At 40.6% G+C, this 16874-nt stretch overlaps 2 protein-coding genes across 4 annotated transcripts in view; one reads left to right on the top strand and one right to left on the bottom strand.

Moving 5' to 3' along the window:
• Positions 1–3974, top strand: part of rmc1 (regulator of MON1-CCZ1) — a 9404-nt gene extending 5430 nt beyond the window's left edge. Inside the window, exons 16-22 of one of the 2 annotated variants that reach the window (XM_079181379.1) lie at positions 436–513; positions 614–718; positions 972–1040; positions 1120–1207; positions 1326–1463; positions 1571–3196; positions 3884–3974. In XM_079181379.1, coding sequence (XP_079037505.1) covers positions 436–513; positions 614–718; positions 972–1040; positions 1120–1207; positions 1326–1463; positions 1571–1650 — 558 coding nt within the window. In that variant the 3' untranslated portion in view covers positions 1651–3196; positions 3884–3974. Of the gene's footprint in view, positions 1–435; positions 514–613; positions 719–971; positions 1041–1119; positions 1208–1325; positions 1464–1570; positions 3201–3883 lie in introns of both variants that reach the window. The other variant, XM_079181380.1, reaches the window with a different exon arrangement.
• On the bottom strand, positions 3244–16690 carry LOC306712201 (NLR family CARD domain-containing protein 3-like). Of its 2 annotated transcripts, XM_079181358.1 has the most exons (8): positions 16647–16690; positions 16308–16457; positions 15350–15447; positions 11428–13402; positions 8651–8827; positions 5584–5760; positions 4717–4893; positions 3244–4021 (listed from the first exon to the last, which is right to left on the bottom strand). In XM_079181358.1, exons 2-8 carry the CDS (start codon positions 16436–16438, stop codon positions 3967–3969), a joined length of 2790 nt encoding a protein of 929 aa, XP_079037484.1. In that variant the 5' UTR covers positions 16439–16457; positions 16647–16690; the 3' UTR covers positions 3244–3966. The 2 variants fall into 2 exon arrangements, with proteins under 2 accessions (XP_079037484.1, XP_079037485.1); XM_079181359.1 differs by lacking the exon at positions 5584–5760 and having other exon boundaries at positions 3245–4021.
• Between the last annotated feature and the right edge of the window lie 184 nt (positions 16691–16874).

Here is a 16874-nt window from a genome sequence, read left to right as displayed (position 1 = left end):
ATACACACTAATACACACACGTCCTGTCATCGTTCACGGAGAGGAAGGTACAAATACACAAAGAAATACACACTCGACTCATGAAGCTGACAAATGTAGTTTAATGTACAAGATAAACCACCTGAGATCAAAGTATAATCCTACAGAACAAATGTATTCTTCATTTAAAGTACTGGTTACATCTGAAATACATCTTTTCACTTATTCATAGTTTTCTTTACATGAAAAATGTAAAAACGAAGTTGAGTGTTAATTGAGGTGCAAATAATTTAACTTCTTATATTAAATATCAGACAAAGAATTGTTGTCTTGAGGTGTAAAATATTTACATTTGGATCCAGGTAAAACTGCAGAGAACCTGTGTATTTCAATAAAACAAAGAACATTATATTTGAATATATATTTAATAGATGACGTTGACTGTTTGTTCTGCAGGACGCGTCCCATAAGTTCATCATCGCGGTGCTGATGGAGTACATCCGCTCTCTGAACCAGTTCCAGATCACCGTGCAGGTAAAACTGATCAAACTCATCTTCACCCGTTTTATATTAAATGTAGATATAAAAGGTGACGTCGTCTCCTGATTAAATCAGACGGTTGTTTGTGTCTCAGCATTATTTGTACGAGTTGGTGATAAAGACGCTGGTGCAGCACAGCCTGTTCTACATGCTGCACCAGTTCCTCCAGTACCACGTCCTCAGTGACTCCAAACCTCTGGTGAGTCCAAACCTCCACCCGGAGCTTCTGCTCCCGTTTCTCCTCAAACTCACCAACTTAATGAGACTCAACTAAATGTTCATACGATGGAGTTAAACTATCTGGAACGAGTCCTGAACCTTTTATTGTTGGAAATAAACAAAGATATCATTAAAATAAAGAGCTTAATTCATAAAAGGGAAACAAGGAAAACCTGAAATATACCATGAACTCATGAACGTCTCTTTATTAATGACCTTTCCTTTGTGTTCAGGCGTGTTTGCTTCTGTCTCTGGAGAGCACGTATCCTCCGGCTCACCAGCTCTCACTGGACATGTTGAAGGTATCACACAAAGCGGCTTCAAGAGGAGACAAACTTTATTTAAATCTCGTGGTTTTAAACATAGTTTTGTGTTTTTAAGCGTCTGTCTACGGCCAACGATGAGATCGTGGAGGTTCTTCTGTCGAAGCAACAAGTTCTGGGAGCGCTGAGATTCATCCGCAGCGTCGGTACGTTGACGCTTCATCTAATCTCTTAAAGTAGAATCTGATCACTTTAACTGAACTAATTATAAGGAAGCTCTGATTGGTCTGGGTGGATGATTGCGTAACCCTGCCCTGGTTTCAGGTGGCCACGACAACGTGTCGTCCAGGAAGTTCCTGGATGCGGCGCGACAGACCGGAGACCAGATGTTGTTCTACACCGTGTTCAGGTCCTTCCAGCAGAGGAACCAGCGGCTCAGAGGAAGTCCTGGATTCAACCCCGGTGAGAGGAAACTGATCCGAAGTCAGCTCAGTGTTTAACTCTGTAGGACGGACTGACCGTGAGCTTCAGTAACCTTCTGCCCCCCCCCCCCCCCCCCCCCCCCACAGGAGAGCACTGTGAGGAGCATGTGGTTCACTTCAAGCAGCTGTTTGGGGATCAGGCTCTGATGAAACCGTCCACCGTGTGAACCAGCAGGACCAGAACCAGACTGACTGAGTTCAGAAGAAGACCAGCACAGGGAACAAATCACCATCATCACCATCATCATCATCATCATCATCACCATCACCATCATCATCATCATCATCATCATCATCATCACCATCATCATCACGGGTTAAACACACTCGTATCAGTCCGTCTCTCCGTTTGTTTATTAAAATAAATTCTGACTTCACGACTATATTCCCAAACCATTAAAACTCCAAAAATATTCAATATTTACACATTTATTTTATTATAAAAGTATTAAAACTAACTTCACTCTCAGAATATTTAAACTGCATTTCCTAAATGTGGGGTTATTAGTAGTTTAAATGAGTTAAAGGTGCTAAATTTAAAGCGTTTCTCTTGCCTCTGAACACATCAACGTGCACTAAATGGTACGCAGCCGGCCGGCTATGTGAACAAAGACAACACACACACACACACAGAGACTTGTTCCTCTACTCTAGCAGACATTAGTCCTCTATATCTTCACACAGATAATATCTGTCTGCTGCTATAATAATGCTCTGAACATTACATTTAGCAGCTTTAATGTTTGAGGATCCTGAGCTGCTGCACGTCTCCGTGCACATCAGAAACACGGACTCTGACACAATCACTTCAAACAGGAAGATCAATAAACAGGTCTTCATAGGTTTCATGAATCAGAATATGAAACTGCTGTTAATATAGTTTGATGGTGAAACATGCTCACTGTAAGCGGATCAGGTGACGCGTCACCTTTTGTGAACCGGACCACGAACCGTATGACGGGTCGCCTGTACGAATGTTTTGTACATAAGACGTGAATAATGTGTTTATTTTCTATGATGATGAATTCATTATTGTGTAACTAATAATCTCACGTTTCTAAGCTCTGAACTGTGTGAAGAAATATTGTGAACGTGTTCAGCTAATAAAGGGTTAAACTACAGTCGTGTGATGTCTGTGGTCCGTACATCCTGCAGTGTGATCGGTTCACATCAGAACACAAGTTTACTGACGGGAAGTGAAGGCATCAACACAACTGAGGTCAAAGTAGTCGAACCTGTCGGAGAAAGTCATAAAAGTCACAGTAGAACTCTGCCTCTGCACCAGTGACTGCACCTCAGCTATCCTTCATTTATTCTCATGTTAAACTCGGTTATTTAAACTAATGGTGTCTGACGGTGGACGCTGAGTACCATCACTCATTTTTAAATACTAATTCATGAGGTTATGATTCATAATGTTGTAAATATCGTAACATATTTTGATCATATATATTATATTAAATTTAACACAAACAATAATGCTACAGTTGGTTAATAGTTTCTTCTAAACCTGCAGTTGTATGATTTGTTTATTCACGTTTAAATACTTGTTAATCTAAATGTCATGTTTGCATCACTACACATGAGATGTGAACGTGTAACTGAAGCAGCAGTGGAACATTTATTGATCTATGACATGGTGTCTCTAGAGATGAATCACACTTCAGTTCATGTTGATGAGAAACTGATTCATTGATCTAAATGTGCTTTAAAGTGTGTTAGTGAGCAGCGGACTGACTGTGAGCAGGTCTTTAGAGTCAGCAGACAAACACCTGGAATGAGTTCAACATTGCTTTTAATCCGTTTAGTTCATTACGGAACAAGAAAACATTTCACTTACAATCACATCCCTCTCATTTCTGTTATCATTTAGATGAATCATATTTTAGAATTTTATAGAGTGTTGATGCTTTGATATGAAATAAGAGCTTAAACACAGAATAACGTTTACAGGAATATAATGCAGCACTGATGAGACCGATACTACAACAGAAGGAGACCACAGACTTCACACTAGTTCACAGAATTAGAACCTGTTTCCAGTTTTACACTAATGTGAAAGTCAATGATACTTTGATTCCTGAAATAAAATCGTCAGAAATAGACGTTCAAGTGTCGCTCTGCTGCCTTCAGGACCAGGTCCCCATCGTTAGACTGGATCTGTGTTGGTTTTACCTGGTTAAATAAAGGTTAATGGTTCTTCAAACAACTATCATCCATGTAAAGGTCTAGAGGAGTAATGTCTACCTGAGCAGAGAATCAAGTTGAGAGCTGTGTGGAGGCAATCAACTGTTCATCTACTGTCATGTTGTCATGAACACAACTCATCAGCAGAGACACTTTAGGGTCACAACACATAAAGGAACCAAAGGACTAAACTAAATCCAGGTCCAGGTGCAGTGAGGAGCAGCAGGACTGGAGGAGTCCAGATCCTCTGATGATCCTCTGATCAGATCCAGAGGATCACAGAGATGATGTTGGACTCAGTCCCAGGGATCTGCCTCCCAGCTATCTTCCTCACAGGGATGTCCCTCCCATCTGAGGAGAGAAGAAGAAGAAGAGATGAACGAGTGTTTGCAGAGACTCCCTTCATCAGCTGTCAGTCAGTGATGCAGCTCATCCAGTAGAAAGAGCAGCAGGACTTCAGTCCTTTCAGCTCTCATCTTAACGTATTGGAGTGAACACACTGAGCTCCAAGCTCACACACCTGCAGACACTTTGGACATCAAGTCTGTTCACTCTGCACATTTCACTCAAGTACACAGTGGAGATAAAGAGCTGAGGGTCCTGAACGCATCACGACTGCAGAAACAGAGAGGTGTTCACTGCTCACTGTAATGATGGGTTCAAAGCTGATAAAAACCACAGTCTCACTGACATTTGAACGTCTCATCTCTTTGAAATATTCCAATGAGAGAGAACAGATCAGATCAGATTGATGGATGAGGACCACTGTCTCTATACATGTTGAGATGCTGTCAGCTGATAAACAGCGGTATTTCCTGCAGACTTGAACACAACAACAACAGTCGTCTTCACATCAACTCAAACACATGATCACAACAAGCTTCTGGCTCGTCTGATTGGCTGACTTTCTGTCCAATCCTGAAGCCTGTCAGCGTTCTCCTCTCACAGCTTCACTGAGAAGGTTGGAGGTTTACAGGAAATACTGGATCAGTGTTTAGTTCAATACTGCTGGAACCAGCATGGACTGAGTCCAACCCTCTACTGACCTCAGAGTCTCCAGTCTACAGTGTGGACTCTCCACAAGATCACACAGCAGCTTCACATCTGAATCCTTCAGGTCGTTGGATCTCAGATCCAGTTCTCTCAGATGGGAGGAGGGGTTGGACTTCAGAGCTGAGGCCAGAGAAGAACAGCTGATCTCTGACAACCTGCAGCTCCTCAACCTGAATAAAGAATAAATGATGAAGATAAGAATCCATTTATAATCCAATCAGATGTGTTCATGTTGTAAATGTGTAGCTCAACATGACTCTGTCCTCATCAATGAGCTTTTCTCTTTGTCGTTGTGTTATTGTGGATCATCATCATGTCAGCCTTCTACACACATCATCCAAATGTCACCACAACATTCATCACCTATTGATGTCAACACAGATGAACACCATGCTGCTGGTCTCAGTCAGGTCTGCAACTAGAGGATCAAGACTATATTGATCCTTTAAACAGCTGTTTTATGAAATATGACTCGATGTGTGTGTGTGTGTGTGTGTGTGTGTGTGTGTGTGTGTGTGTGTGTGTGTGTGTGTGTGTGTGTGTTCAGATATTATTTGTGAAAACACATTTAAATGAACAGAAACCAAAAGAAACATTTCTATTCATCAAGTAAACGTCATCAATATAAACAAGTATTAGTTCAGAGGATCTTCTGTCTACAGATGTGACCATTGACCAACAACTAGAAACATTCATTTACTTTAACAACTAACAGTGGACATGTTCTACAGGTTCTTTAAGAGAACATTCTTTTGTCACTGCAGAATAAAATTAGTTCAAGAAACATGAAAATATGAATAAAAACTAATTTACAACTTTATGGATGTAAGTTGTGTTTTTTCATAAATTAGTGAACTGACCTCAGAGTCTCCAGTCTACAGTGTGGACTCTCCACAAGATCACACAGCAGCTTCACTCCTGAATCCTGCAGGTTGATTTTACTCAGATCCAGTTCTCTCAGATGGGAGGAGGGGTTGGACTTCAGAGCTGAGGCCAGAGAAGAACAGCTGATCTCTGTCAAACTGCAGCTCCTCAACCTGAATAAAGAATAAATGATGAAGATAAGAATCCATTTATAATCCAATCAGATGTGTTCATGTTGTAAATGTGTAGCTCAACATGACTCTGTCCTCATCAATGAGCTTTTCTCTTTGTCGTTGTGTTATTGTGGATCATCATCATGTCAGCCTTCTACACACATCATCCAAATGTCACCACAACATTCATCACCTATTGATGTCAACACAGATGAACACCATGCTGCTGGTCTCAGTCAGGTCTGCAACTAGAGGATCAAGATCAGATCAGACCTGTTGGACTCAAAGACGGTTCATGACTTCATTGGTTCCGTGAGCTTCTTCTTTGTGTATCTGGTAGCTTAGTAGCTTCATGTGTTCAACAGGAGAGGTCCACATGTGTTCAGGTGTGTCTTCATGTCATCTGTCCATCACCAGAGTTCTTGGTGGCAGTAATCATTCCTCCTGTCAGACTGAGTGTGAAGTGGTCCCTTCATAACACAACTACACTGAAGAAATCACTTCACAAGTTCAGCTGAAACTAATATGAAGCTTCAGCAGTCTGAGTCAGACGAACCAAAGTTACAGACTATTGAGGAGCAGATTCCCTCTTTGAGTTCCTCTTCCTCCACTGAGCTCAACAAGGAAACACTGAGTTCAACCCGCCTGCTACGTACTGCTGAGGAAGGTAGTACACAGTACATGTACACGGTACTACACAGTACACGTACTGTACACATGTGTACACAGTACATTGTGTGTACATGTGGATTCACCATCAATTTAACTGACAATATTTAAAATCTACAAAGTTGATTTCTCTCCTCAAAAGTTCTCATTAGTGAATTTAATTATGAAATAGAATGAAGAATGTGCTGTTCCAGCGCTTTGCATTGTGGGATACAGAAGGAGAGATAGACTGGAGATTCTTTCTGAATCAGTGAAACATCAGGTATTTCTGTCACACTGTAGATTTAGCTTTTGTTAGCATGCTACATGCTACATGCTACATGTTGGTCAAATCAGCACAAACTGCTGGTATAGTGTGAGGTTTCAAATACAGCCACTGTCAAACACAACAGACTGACTTGATACATGTGAAGCCTCAGATTAGTTGAGATCAACTTTACAAGTCATTTCTACAGAACTAGACTGTGGATTTAGTCCTGAACATCACAGACAGTGTGGACAGATTACAGACACCAAGAACTCTTGAATGGACGTTTGGACACGTGAGTGTTGTGTTGAGAAAGACCTGAACCAATATGAACCGGCCCTTTAAGAACAACATGTGTTTGTTGTTGCAACCTAAAGGTCTGTGTCTTCAGATAAAGAGACAAAACATGAAAACAGAACCACAGTTAGACCTGCTGTCAACAAGAACCTGGAAACAAGTTAGAACCTTAAACATCTACAGTTTGATGATGTCATTCATCATCATCACTTGTTGAAGAGCCACTTCCACTATGACTGGTCTCAGCTGACATCTTGTTCTAGTAATGACAACAGAGACTTGTGTTCTCAAAGCCTGCTCTGTGGAGACGTTTGGGCCTGTGTTAGGCTGCTGCTTATTACTCTGAGCTCTGCTTTAATCTCACCACAGCAGCTGTGTGGTTGTCTCTGTAGCAGCCTCATCAGCTTCTGATATCATGAAGATCACCACAGTTCACAACTTCACCTTCATTCAGCTTTGTATTCAAGTCTCTCTCTGTTTACACAGAGTTTGTATCTGCTGTCATCAGATCTTCATCCTCCTCCTTCATCTTCCTCACACACTCTACAGCAGGGGTCACTAACAGGCGGGCCGCGGTCCGGATCCGGACCCAGACGCCGTTGTATCCGGACCCAGGACCTAAAACCGATTCTATTTTGACGGAGCGCTTTATTTTAACCGGCGCACCTTTTTCAGCCTTTACGGTACTTGTTCAGCGGTGCAGGAAACACGCCGACCAATGCGTTGTAAATCACATCACGTGATGCAGCTCAGCCAATCAGATAAGAGTATTCTGACAAGTTCACTGACTCGAGTCAGATGTTCACACACCGTGACACAGGGGGGGAGACGAGGAAAGAGAAAGAAGAATACGACAATTACGTGAGTCACAGCAGCAATTTCACATGACGTTCTCCAAATAGAGGAGAGTGGTCAGCGAGACCAGAGTCTATAACCAAGAATAGACACGAGAGGTTAATTCTCCACACGGGCAGTTTAAAATCAGTTTGTCTCACATGTTCAGAGACCACAACGATTATTCAAAGCGGTGAATGAAGCGATACTACGAGACAAAGAACAACTCTTTGGAGCAAACGTACCATCTCACATCTGAAATGAAGTCACAGAAAATAAACCTGAGATCAGAATCCGAACACATGAGTTCACTGTCCAATGATGTGACCAGAGACAATAGAGCTGAAACAAGTGGTTTAAAGACCACAGATGAAGTCCATGCTCACAAATGTATCTTTTTAGAATATAAGAAAAATATAATATTGATTTCTGATTGACATCACTTCAACCTGAATGAACTGAATTTAAAGCTGCAGGACAATTCAGTGAAATTCATTTTTCTAAAATTAATTACTTTATTTTAAGATGCACATTTTACGAAAGCTTTCTGTCAGTTATTCTTTAATCCAGACATTATTTTACTTGAAATGAGAAAAACATTTATTGATGTATTTCTATGTATTATTTATAATTCATCCAGTTAAAAGAATAATAATTGTTAAAATATAATTGATGTGTATTTTCTTTATTTGACAGTTGTTGACACAGAGACGTTACTACTACTACGCTTCTAAATAGTGCAATAGTGCATCGTAATGTTCCGGGCCTTTGCCTGAGGAGATTTTGGTATTTTAATTGAACACCTAAATACAAATAAATACATACATAAATTAGTGAACTGACCTCAGAGTCTCCAGTCGACAGTGTGGACTCTCCAGTCCAGCAAACAGCGGCTTCACTCCTGAATCCTTCAGGTTGTAGTTGTAACTCAGCTCCAGCTCTCTCAGATGGGAGGGGTTGGACTTCAGAGCTGAGGCCACAACTTCAACGTGAGTCTCTGAGAGTTGACAGATAGAAAGTCTGGAATGACACAAATATTTCAACATATTGTTATGAAAGAGGACATTTAATATTTACTTCCTGCTTCCTGTTTTGATGAACATTAGCTCTTCACATCAGTGGTTCAGCTAATCTCATCTCACTGTGTTTCACATGAAACAATAACTCTCATCACTCTCTCTCCTCCCTGCAGACTTTTAATCTTTGTTTCTCTTTAATGTGCAGATGAAAGGAGACAAAGTGTCGTTACATTGAGGCTTCCATAATGTCCAGTCTGTCAGTGTGATCTGATCCCATGTCTGTCTCCACAAAGTCAGCATGAAGCCTTCTTCATTAGAGAAGCAGTTTAACAACTAGAGCTCCCTGCTGCTGTCAGGTTCACCTCCAACACATCCAGAGACAGCTGAGCAATGTTACAGGACTGAGACACATTACTTGATATTATTAGACCTGTATGTGATTAAATGAACATATTCAACACAATTAAACCAAAGAGGCTGCATTACTTTCAACATGATGTCATCAGAAATATGTTTCAGTGAATCAGCATTAAACACACAACATGGTGTTCATAAGATCTTTATAAAAGAGTTTATTTCTGAGTAAAAGAACAAATTAAAAGATTTAAAAACAGGACGATGTAAATAATGAAACTTTAAAATGAAAAGTTGAATTCATGAACAATAAAATGCAACATTTCAACATGGAGGCTAATGTGGCTAATGCTAATGCTAAACCTCAGATATATATTGATGTGTAACTGACATCACTGAATCAGTTCTCTGATGTGATGACTTTTCTCTTCTTGTGCTACTAAATCACTGTTACAGCATTCAACATGATCAGAAACAGTTACATACTCAATTTAAAATATGATATTAATGATAAAAACATCCTTTATCTACACAGAACTTTAAAAAAGTGTTTTAAATATATATATATATATATATATATATATATATATATATATATATATATATATATATATAATAATAACTTTACTGCCCCTCATTAAATCCATGCTCTAATGTAACAGTGATGTTTTGTCAAAGCAGGAGATTCATATTTCTTTTCATAAATGAATATCTCCGTTAAGTGAATTTCTCTGATGTTTCTGACGGTGAGGAACAGACCTGGGTGTATTTTTCTGGGTAGATTTAGTGATTTGAGGCCTTCAGGAAAACGCTGTTGATTTATTTTTCAGTCTTTCTCTAACTGGGAATGTTGGTTTTGACAGAAGAAGAAGAAGAAGAACTCAAACATGTTTATGATGTAAAACAGTTTCTTATTAGTAGTAGAACTATTAATACTGTTCAGTAAAAGTAATGTATTAAAATGTTTACTTTAAGTGAAGATTGTTTCCAAAGCATCAAAATACAGAATAATATGACATTAATAATAATATTAAGATTATTGTTAACGTCTGTTAAAGGTGGAGCTTACATGATGGTGGATAGTTTAATAAATAATAATGATTCATATTTTAATTCTTAATTATTTTGTGAGTCAAATGTGAATCTTCAACATTTAACATTTCTCTGTCAGGTAAATGTAGAACTACAATGTTGTCCTCTGAAGTAGAAGTACATCACATTCCATCTGACCCTACAGGGTCTGGATCTTAGGAGACATACAAGGACTTCATGTGAACCACAATAACAATACTTCTTATTCCTCAGCTGGGTAAAGGTGAATTCTACTAAAGTAGAAATCTGAACTCCTTCATGGAGGCAACGGATAAAAGAATCAACATCCTGCAGTTGACCTGAAAAGATGTTGAATAGTTTGAGGAGGAAACCAGCAACGTATGAAAACATGTGGACTCTTTTCTGGCCTCACTGCTACCATCATTACAGCCCACTGGCTGTGAAGGAGTCTAACATGTGTCCTCCTGTGCTCTCATTGGCTACTTCATGCTGTCATACGAACTTCATTCACATACTTTAGGACCTCACATCTTACTTTATTGAAGTTTCTATATTAATACAAATTAAAAGTCAATTCATGTAAATGTATGTAAACAGTCTGAGGTAGAACCCTGAACTCAAGTTGGTTTGTTGTTGTTTTCTGGTCCTATCTTTAAGAAGGGGGCGTGGCCTGATACAGATGGTATTTAAACTCTTCAGCATAGTGTTAAAATAATCAGGTGTTACCTGTAAGTGTGATGATGTCAGACACCTTGTAGAAGCTCCTGATGTAATAATAACTAAAGTACATGAAGTGATGACTGTAAAATACTGCTACATGTTGTGATGAAAGCTCAAACAACCTCTAAAGTCCTTCATTTGTTTCACCAGGTTTGCATGTCGCCTCCATCACCCAAAGGAAGATAAATAGAGGAAGAATGATATCAATATAAAATATAACAATCATGAGGAATAAATAGAATAACTGTGTTCATTAACTTCACAGTGAAAACTAAACCAACTGAAACTGAAACATGTTTTCACTCGCAGCATTTCAAACATCAAGAACATCTGTGATGAAATATAACTGAATTATAATTTAGTATTAAACAACTGGAACACTATTTTAAGAATATGAATTTCATAATGTCTATATTAGAAGAACTAAACTACTGATCTACACTGATTCATGAAGTTAATCACATCTGGACTTACACAGCCTTTCTGCAGTTCCTCACAGCTGGAATCAGTCTCCGACGTCCCTCCTTTGATGTGTTGTACTTCTTCAGGTCCAACTCATCCAGAACCTCCTCTGACATCTGCAGCATGTAGGCCAGAGCTGAGCAGTGGATCACTGAGAGTTCCTTCTCTGATCTGTTCTCTGACTTCAGGAACTCTTGGATCTCCTGATGTACTGAGAGGTCGTTCATCTCCATCAGACAGTGGAAGATGTTGATGCTTCTGTCAGGAGAGATTTCATCAATGTTCATCTTCTTCAGGTTGTTGATGGCTCTCTGGATGGTTTCTGGACTGTTGTCTGTCTGACCCAGCAGGCCTCCTAAGAGTCTCTGGTTGGACGCCAGAGAGAGGCCATGAAGGAAGCGGACAAACAGGTCCAGGTGGCCATTTTTACTTCTACGGGATTTCTCCATGGCTCTCTGGGTGGTTTCTAGACTGTTGTCTGTCTGACCCAGCAGGCCTCCTAAGAGTCTCTGGTTGGACTCCAGAGAGAGGCCATGAAGGAAGCGGACAAACAGGTCCAGGTGGCCATTTTGACTTTTAAGGGATTTCTCCATGGCTCTCTTCAGGAAGTCCTCCAGAGATGAATACTTGTCATCTTCTCTCATGAAGTCCTTCAGAGATGAATACTTGTAGTATTTCCCCATGAAGTCCTCCAGTACCTCTGTCTTCCTGTTTGTGAAACAGTGGAACATGTAGACTGCAGCCAGAAACTCTTGAACACTCAGATGAACAAAGCAGTAGACTGTTTTGTGGAAGATCACGCTCTCTCTTTTGAAGATCTCTGTACAAACTCCTGAGAACACCGAGGCCTCCGTGACATCAAGACCACACTGCTCCAGGTCTTCTTGGTAGAACATGATGTTTCCTTTCTCCAGATGTTCAAACGCCAGCCTCCCCAGCTTCAGAAGAACTTCCCTGTCAGCCTCCGTCAGCTCCTGAGGACTCGTCTCATGTCCCTCGTGGTACTTCTGCTTCTTCCTCTTTGTCTGGACCAGCAGGAAGTGTGAGTACATGTCAGTCAGGGTCTTGGGCAGCTCTCCTCTCTGGTCTGTAGTCCACATGTGGTCCAGAACTGTAGCAGTGATCCAGCAGAAGACTGGGATTAGACACATGATGTGGAGGCTCCTGGATGTCTTGATGTGTGAGATGATTCTGCTGGACAGCTCTTCATCACTGAACCTCCTCCTGAAGTACTCGTCCTTCTGGGGGTCGGTGAAGCCTCGTACTTCTGTCACCCTGTCAACACGTGAAGGAGGGATCTGATTGGCTGCTGCAGGTCTGGAAGTTATCCAGACGAGAGCCGAGGGAAGCAGCTTCCCCTCGATGAGGTTCGTCAGCAGCACGTTGACCGATGTCTTCTGTGTGACATCAGACACGACCTCATTGTTGATGAAATCCAATGAAAGTCTGGTTTCATCCAGACCATCAAAGATGAACACAACTTTACAGACAGAGAGCTTCTCTGCTGGGACCTTCTGTAATGTTGGATAGAAAACACGGATCAGCTCGAGAAGACTGTACTGCTCATCTTTGATCAAGTTCAGCTCCCTGAACGAAAGCAGAACCACCAGACTGACGTCTTGGATCTCCAAACCCTCGGCCCAGTCCAGAGTGAACTTCTGCACCGAGAAGGTTTTTCCAACTCCGGCGACGCCGTTCGTCAGAACGACTCTGATGCGTCTCTGTTGGTCAGCTGAGGCTTTGAAGATGTCGTGGCACTTGATCGGAGTGTCATGGAGGGTCTTCTTCTTGGAAGCTGACTCCAGCTGCCTGACCTCATGTTGGGTATTAACCTCTTCACTCTGTCCCTCTGTGATGTAGAGCTCAGTGTAGATCCTGTTGAGGAGGGTTCCACTTCCTGTTTCATCACTTCCTTCAGTCACACGTTCACATCTGTTCTTCAGACTGATCTTATGTTCATCTAAAACCTCCTGCAGACCACTATCTCCTGAAACAGAGAAACCAGAGAGAACATATAAAGAAGATATGATATTGATTTGACTAAAACAATCAGTGAACAATGAAATCAGGCTGATATCTGAACCTACAAACGGGGACACGTGAGTGAAAGTAACTTTCAGTTAGATTCAGTTAGAAGCTACTAAAGTAGTGAGATGTGAACACAGAGAGCTTTCTCTCTGGTCACCAGCACAGACAGTGTTGATCCAGTCAGTGTAGCTACAGACGTGGCTTTGGTTTGAGGGAGGAGACCATTATTGAGAACATTACATCAACTATGTGTTGATTGTTCTTATTTCCTGTTTTGTTGAGCTGTAGCCGACAGACAAAGTTAACAGAGCGACTGTTAAAAGTCCAGTTATGAACGACGTGGATCAAAGATGTGTGTCTGTGTTTTAGTTGTTATAAATACATTCATCCTCACATTGAGTTCATATTCCTCACACAGAGCCTGTTGGTTATATTGCCCGGATCGATCTGCTCTTTGAAACACACCGCGGCTCCGTCAAAAAACAGACTAGGACCGTATTTTTATCAGAGCGGCTCGTCTGGTGGAATAAGGACCTTTAATCCACCTGCAGCTGTCTCCAGGTCAGCAACACGTTATGAATTATTATCTCTTTATATCTTTACAGAGATGATAGATGTTGATGAGATATGAATTCATATTTAATAACTAATATAAATATGAATGTTAAATACAGCTCCTTTAACTTGATCTCGTTATTTTTTAAGTCACTGAGAATTTAGAAACAATAAAATATTTTTATTAAATTGTGATTATTTATGCAGGTGTAACTTATTTCTAATGTATTATATTTATCATTTAATGATCTTATGGGGTATGTGTGAATTTTTATCTTAATAAGTTACACAACCGTTCAAAAGTTTGGGGTCACTTAGAAATGTCCTTATTTCTCAAAGAAAAGCACTGTTTCTTTCAATGAAGACAACATTAAATTAATCAGAAATACACCCTATACATTGTTAATGTGGTTAATGACTATTCTAGGTGGAAACGTCTGGTTTTTAATGAAATATCTACATCGGTGTATAGAGGCCCATTTCCAGCAGCTATCACTCCAGTGTTCTAATCGCCTTAGAAGACTAACTGATGATTAGAAAACCCTTGAAAACAGTTGTGCTGGTGAGAGAAGCTATAAAACTGGCCTTCCTTTGAGCTAGTTGAGTATCTGGAGCATCACATTTGTGGGTTGGATTCTACTCTCAACATGGCCAGAAAAAGAGAACTTTCATGTGAAACTCTCCGTCTGTTCTTGTTCTTAGAAATGAAGCTATTCCATGAGAGAAATTGCGAAGAAACTTAAAATTGACACGAAATTGTCTGGGTGACCCCAAACTTTTGAACGGTAGTGTATTTATATTCAATGTTTCCCCTCACAGTGTTTTGCATTGTTGAGGATTTTTTGGATGAATGAAGCCGCGTTTCTTTTCTTTTGAAATTGAACGGTTTATGTTGAACATTGTTTACTGCTCATAAGATCACGTTACCCAGCTGTTCTCACTGTATAATATCATTTTTGTAGCTGTTTTCATTGAACTGTATATTCTCTCTTTGCATCACACCAGGCCGCCCTGTGTCATGTCACCAACATGGTGCCTCACAGATTCATGTCCTCGTGTAAGTTCTGATATTGTTCATGTTCAGGAGCAGATGTGCAGAGAGAGAGAGACCAGAAGGACATGAATGGGTTATATATCGTCTTCTGAAGGAGCAAATAAATGCTGGAAATCTATCTTTTGAGTGGTCTCCTTCCATGCCCTGTCCACAACTGTTACACAAGTTTATCATGAATCAATGAGACCTTCTTCCTTTGTGTGTTTACATCCTTCAATCCAACAAGTGTCTCTGTATTAAAACAACACGTCCTGTTTCCAGACATGAAGACATCAGCAGAGAAATGGACAGTCTTACTTTGGACACTTCTGGTCTCACTGGCTGTCTGCAGTCCAGCTCTGGTTCTGGATCTGGACGTCAGCTCCTCCTCAGAATCATGACTCCTCTTCTTCTCTCTGTAAAGACATTTATTTAGAACTAAAATGATTTGTTGGTTGTTGATGAAAAACATCCAGATGTGGACTAAAGTGTGTAGAAGCTCAGATGTTCACAGAGAACAGTTAAAGTGTTACTTTTCTCTTTGAATTCAGCGTTCAGTCTGTCATGAAAATGTTCTTTTATTGAAACTCTCCTGCTTTCATGAACTCTAATCAGCTGCTTTTCCTATCAGGCTGTCTGATGAAACATTTAGTGATCTGTCTGTAGTTTGTTTAGAACTAACTCAACACTTCCTGCAGCTCCTTCACAGTAAAAGTCCTCCATTAAAGAGAGCTGATCATGTCCTTTACTGTGTCACAGTGTCTGTGATCAGCTCAGCTTGAGTTGGTTGTGTTTGAACTGAGGTCAGAAGAGGTCTACATGTTGTGGTGGACCAACAGTCTAACACACAGCATGTAACAGTGGAGTCTCAGGTTCAAGTCCACACACTTTCCTTCTTCATGTCTGTTTTCTGTCACTTTCTACTGTCAACTATCAAATGAAGGATCAATTCAAACGTGATGAAAACAGAAGAGCTCCAAATGTACAGTTGACCATTTCCTGTCTGGTTTTTGTCAGCAGAGAACTTTTACATCAGTTCTGCTCATGATGTTTGTTCTAGACCTTCAGGATCAACATCTGGAGGAGAGAGTCTGAACTCAAAGGTCCACTTACTAAAGATTTAAAGCTTCACACTGAAAGCTCTGAATCTGTAGGAAGTGAACCTTTGAGCTTCATCTCATGAAAATATAATATAAATCTTTGAGCAGAACATTTAGTCTTCATCCTCAATGCATCATCTTCATCAGGTCAGCTCACAGTAAAAACAGTCTCTTACTGTGTGTCTGAGGGTCCAGGTTCACTACTGAAGTCTGGAGGATCATCTTTGGACCGATCACTCTTCATAGACAGACAGCCGGAGACTAGAGACTCTGCTCCGTCCTCCTCTTCCTCCTCACAACCACTCATCTTCTGATCTGAAGTCAGTCTGAGAGTAAAACATTAACACTGACTGTGAGAGAGCAGACACAAGAATCAAGAGAGAACAGGAAGCACACACACACACACACACACACACACACACACACACACACACACACACACACACACACACACACACACACACACACACACACACTTTGACAGTAAAACAATCACATGTTGGATCAACACTCACCCTGCCTCAGCCTTCAGCTTCTCTCCTTCTGCTCTGTGACTCAAAATGGAGTCTGAACTTTCTGATAAACACATCAGGGTTCCTTCCTGTTCTCATGTATCTGGATCACATGATCACTGTAGCTCCGCCCCTCTTCATTTACAGGAAATCAGGTGAGTTCCTGTAGAAGTGTGTGGGTGTGTGTGTGAGCTCACACAGATCCTCTTTTAATTACGATGTGTTTATGAG

The sequence above is a fragment of the Pholis gunnellus genome (genome assembly GCF_910591455.1).
Source record: "Pholis gunnellus genome assembly, chromosome: 20".
NCBI lineage: Eukaryota > Metazoa > Chordata > Actinopteri > Perciformes > Pholidae > Pholis > Pholis gunnellus.
Note: the sequence above shows the minus strand (reverse complement) of the source record. Positions and strands in the feature narration are given on the sequence as shown.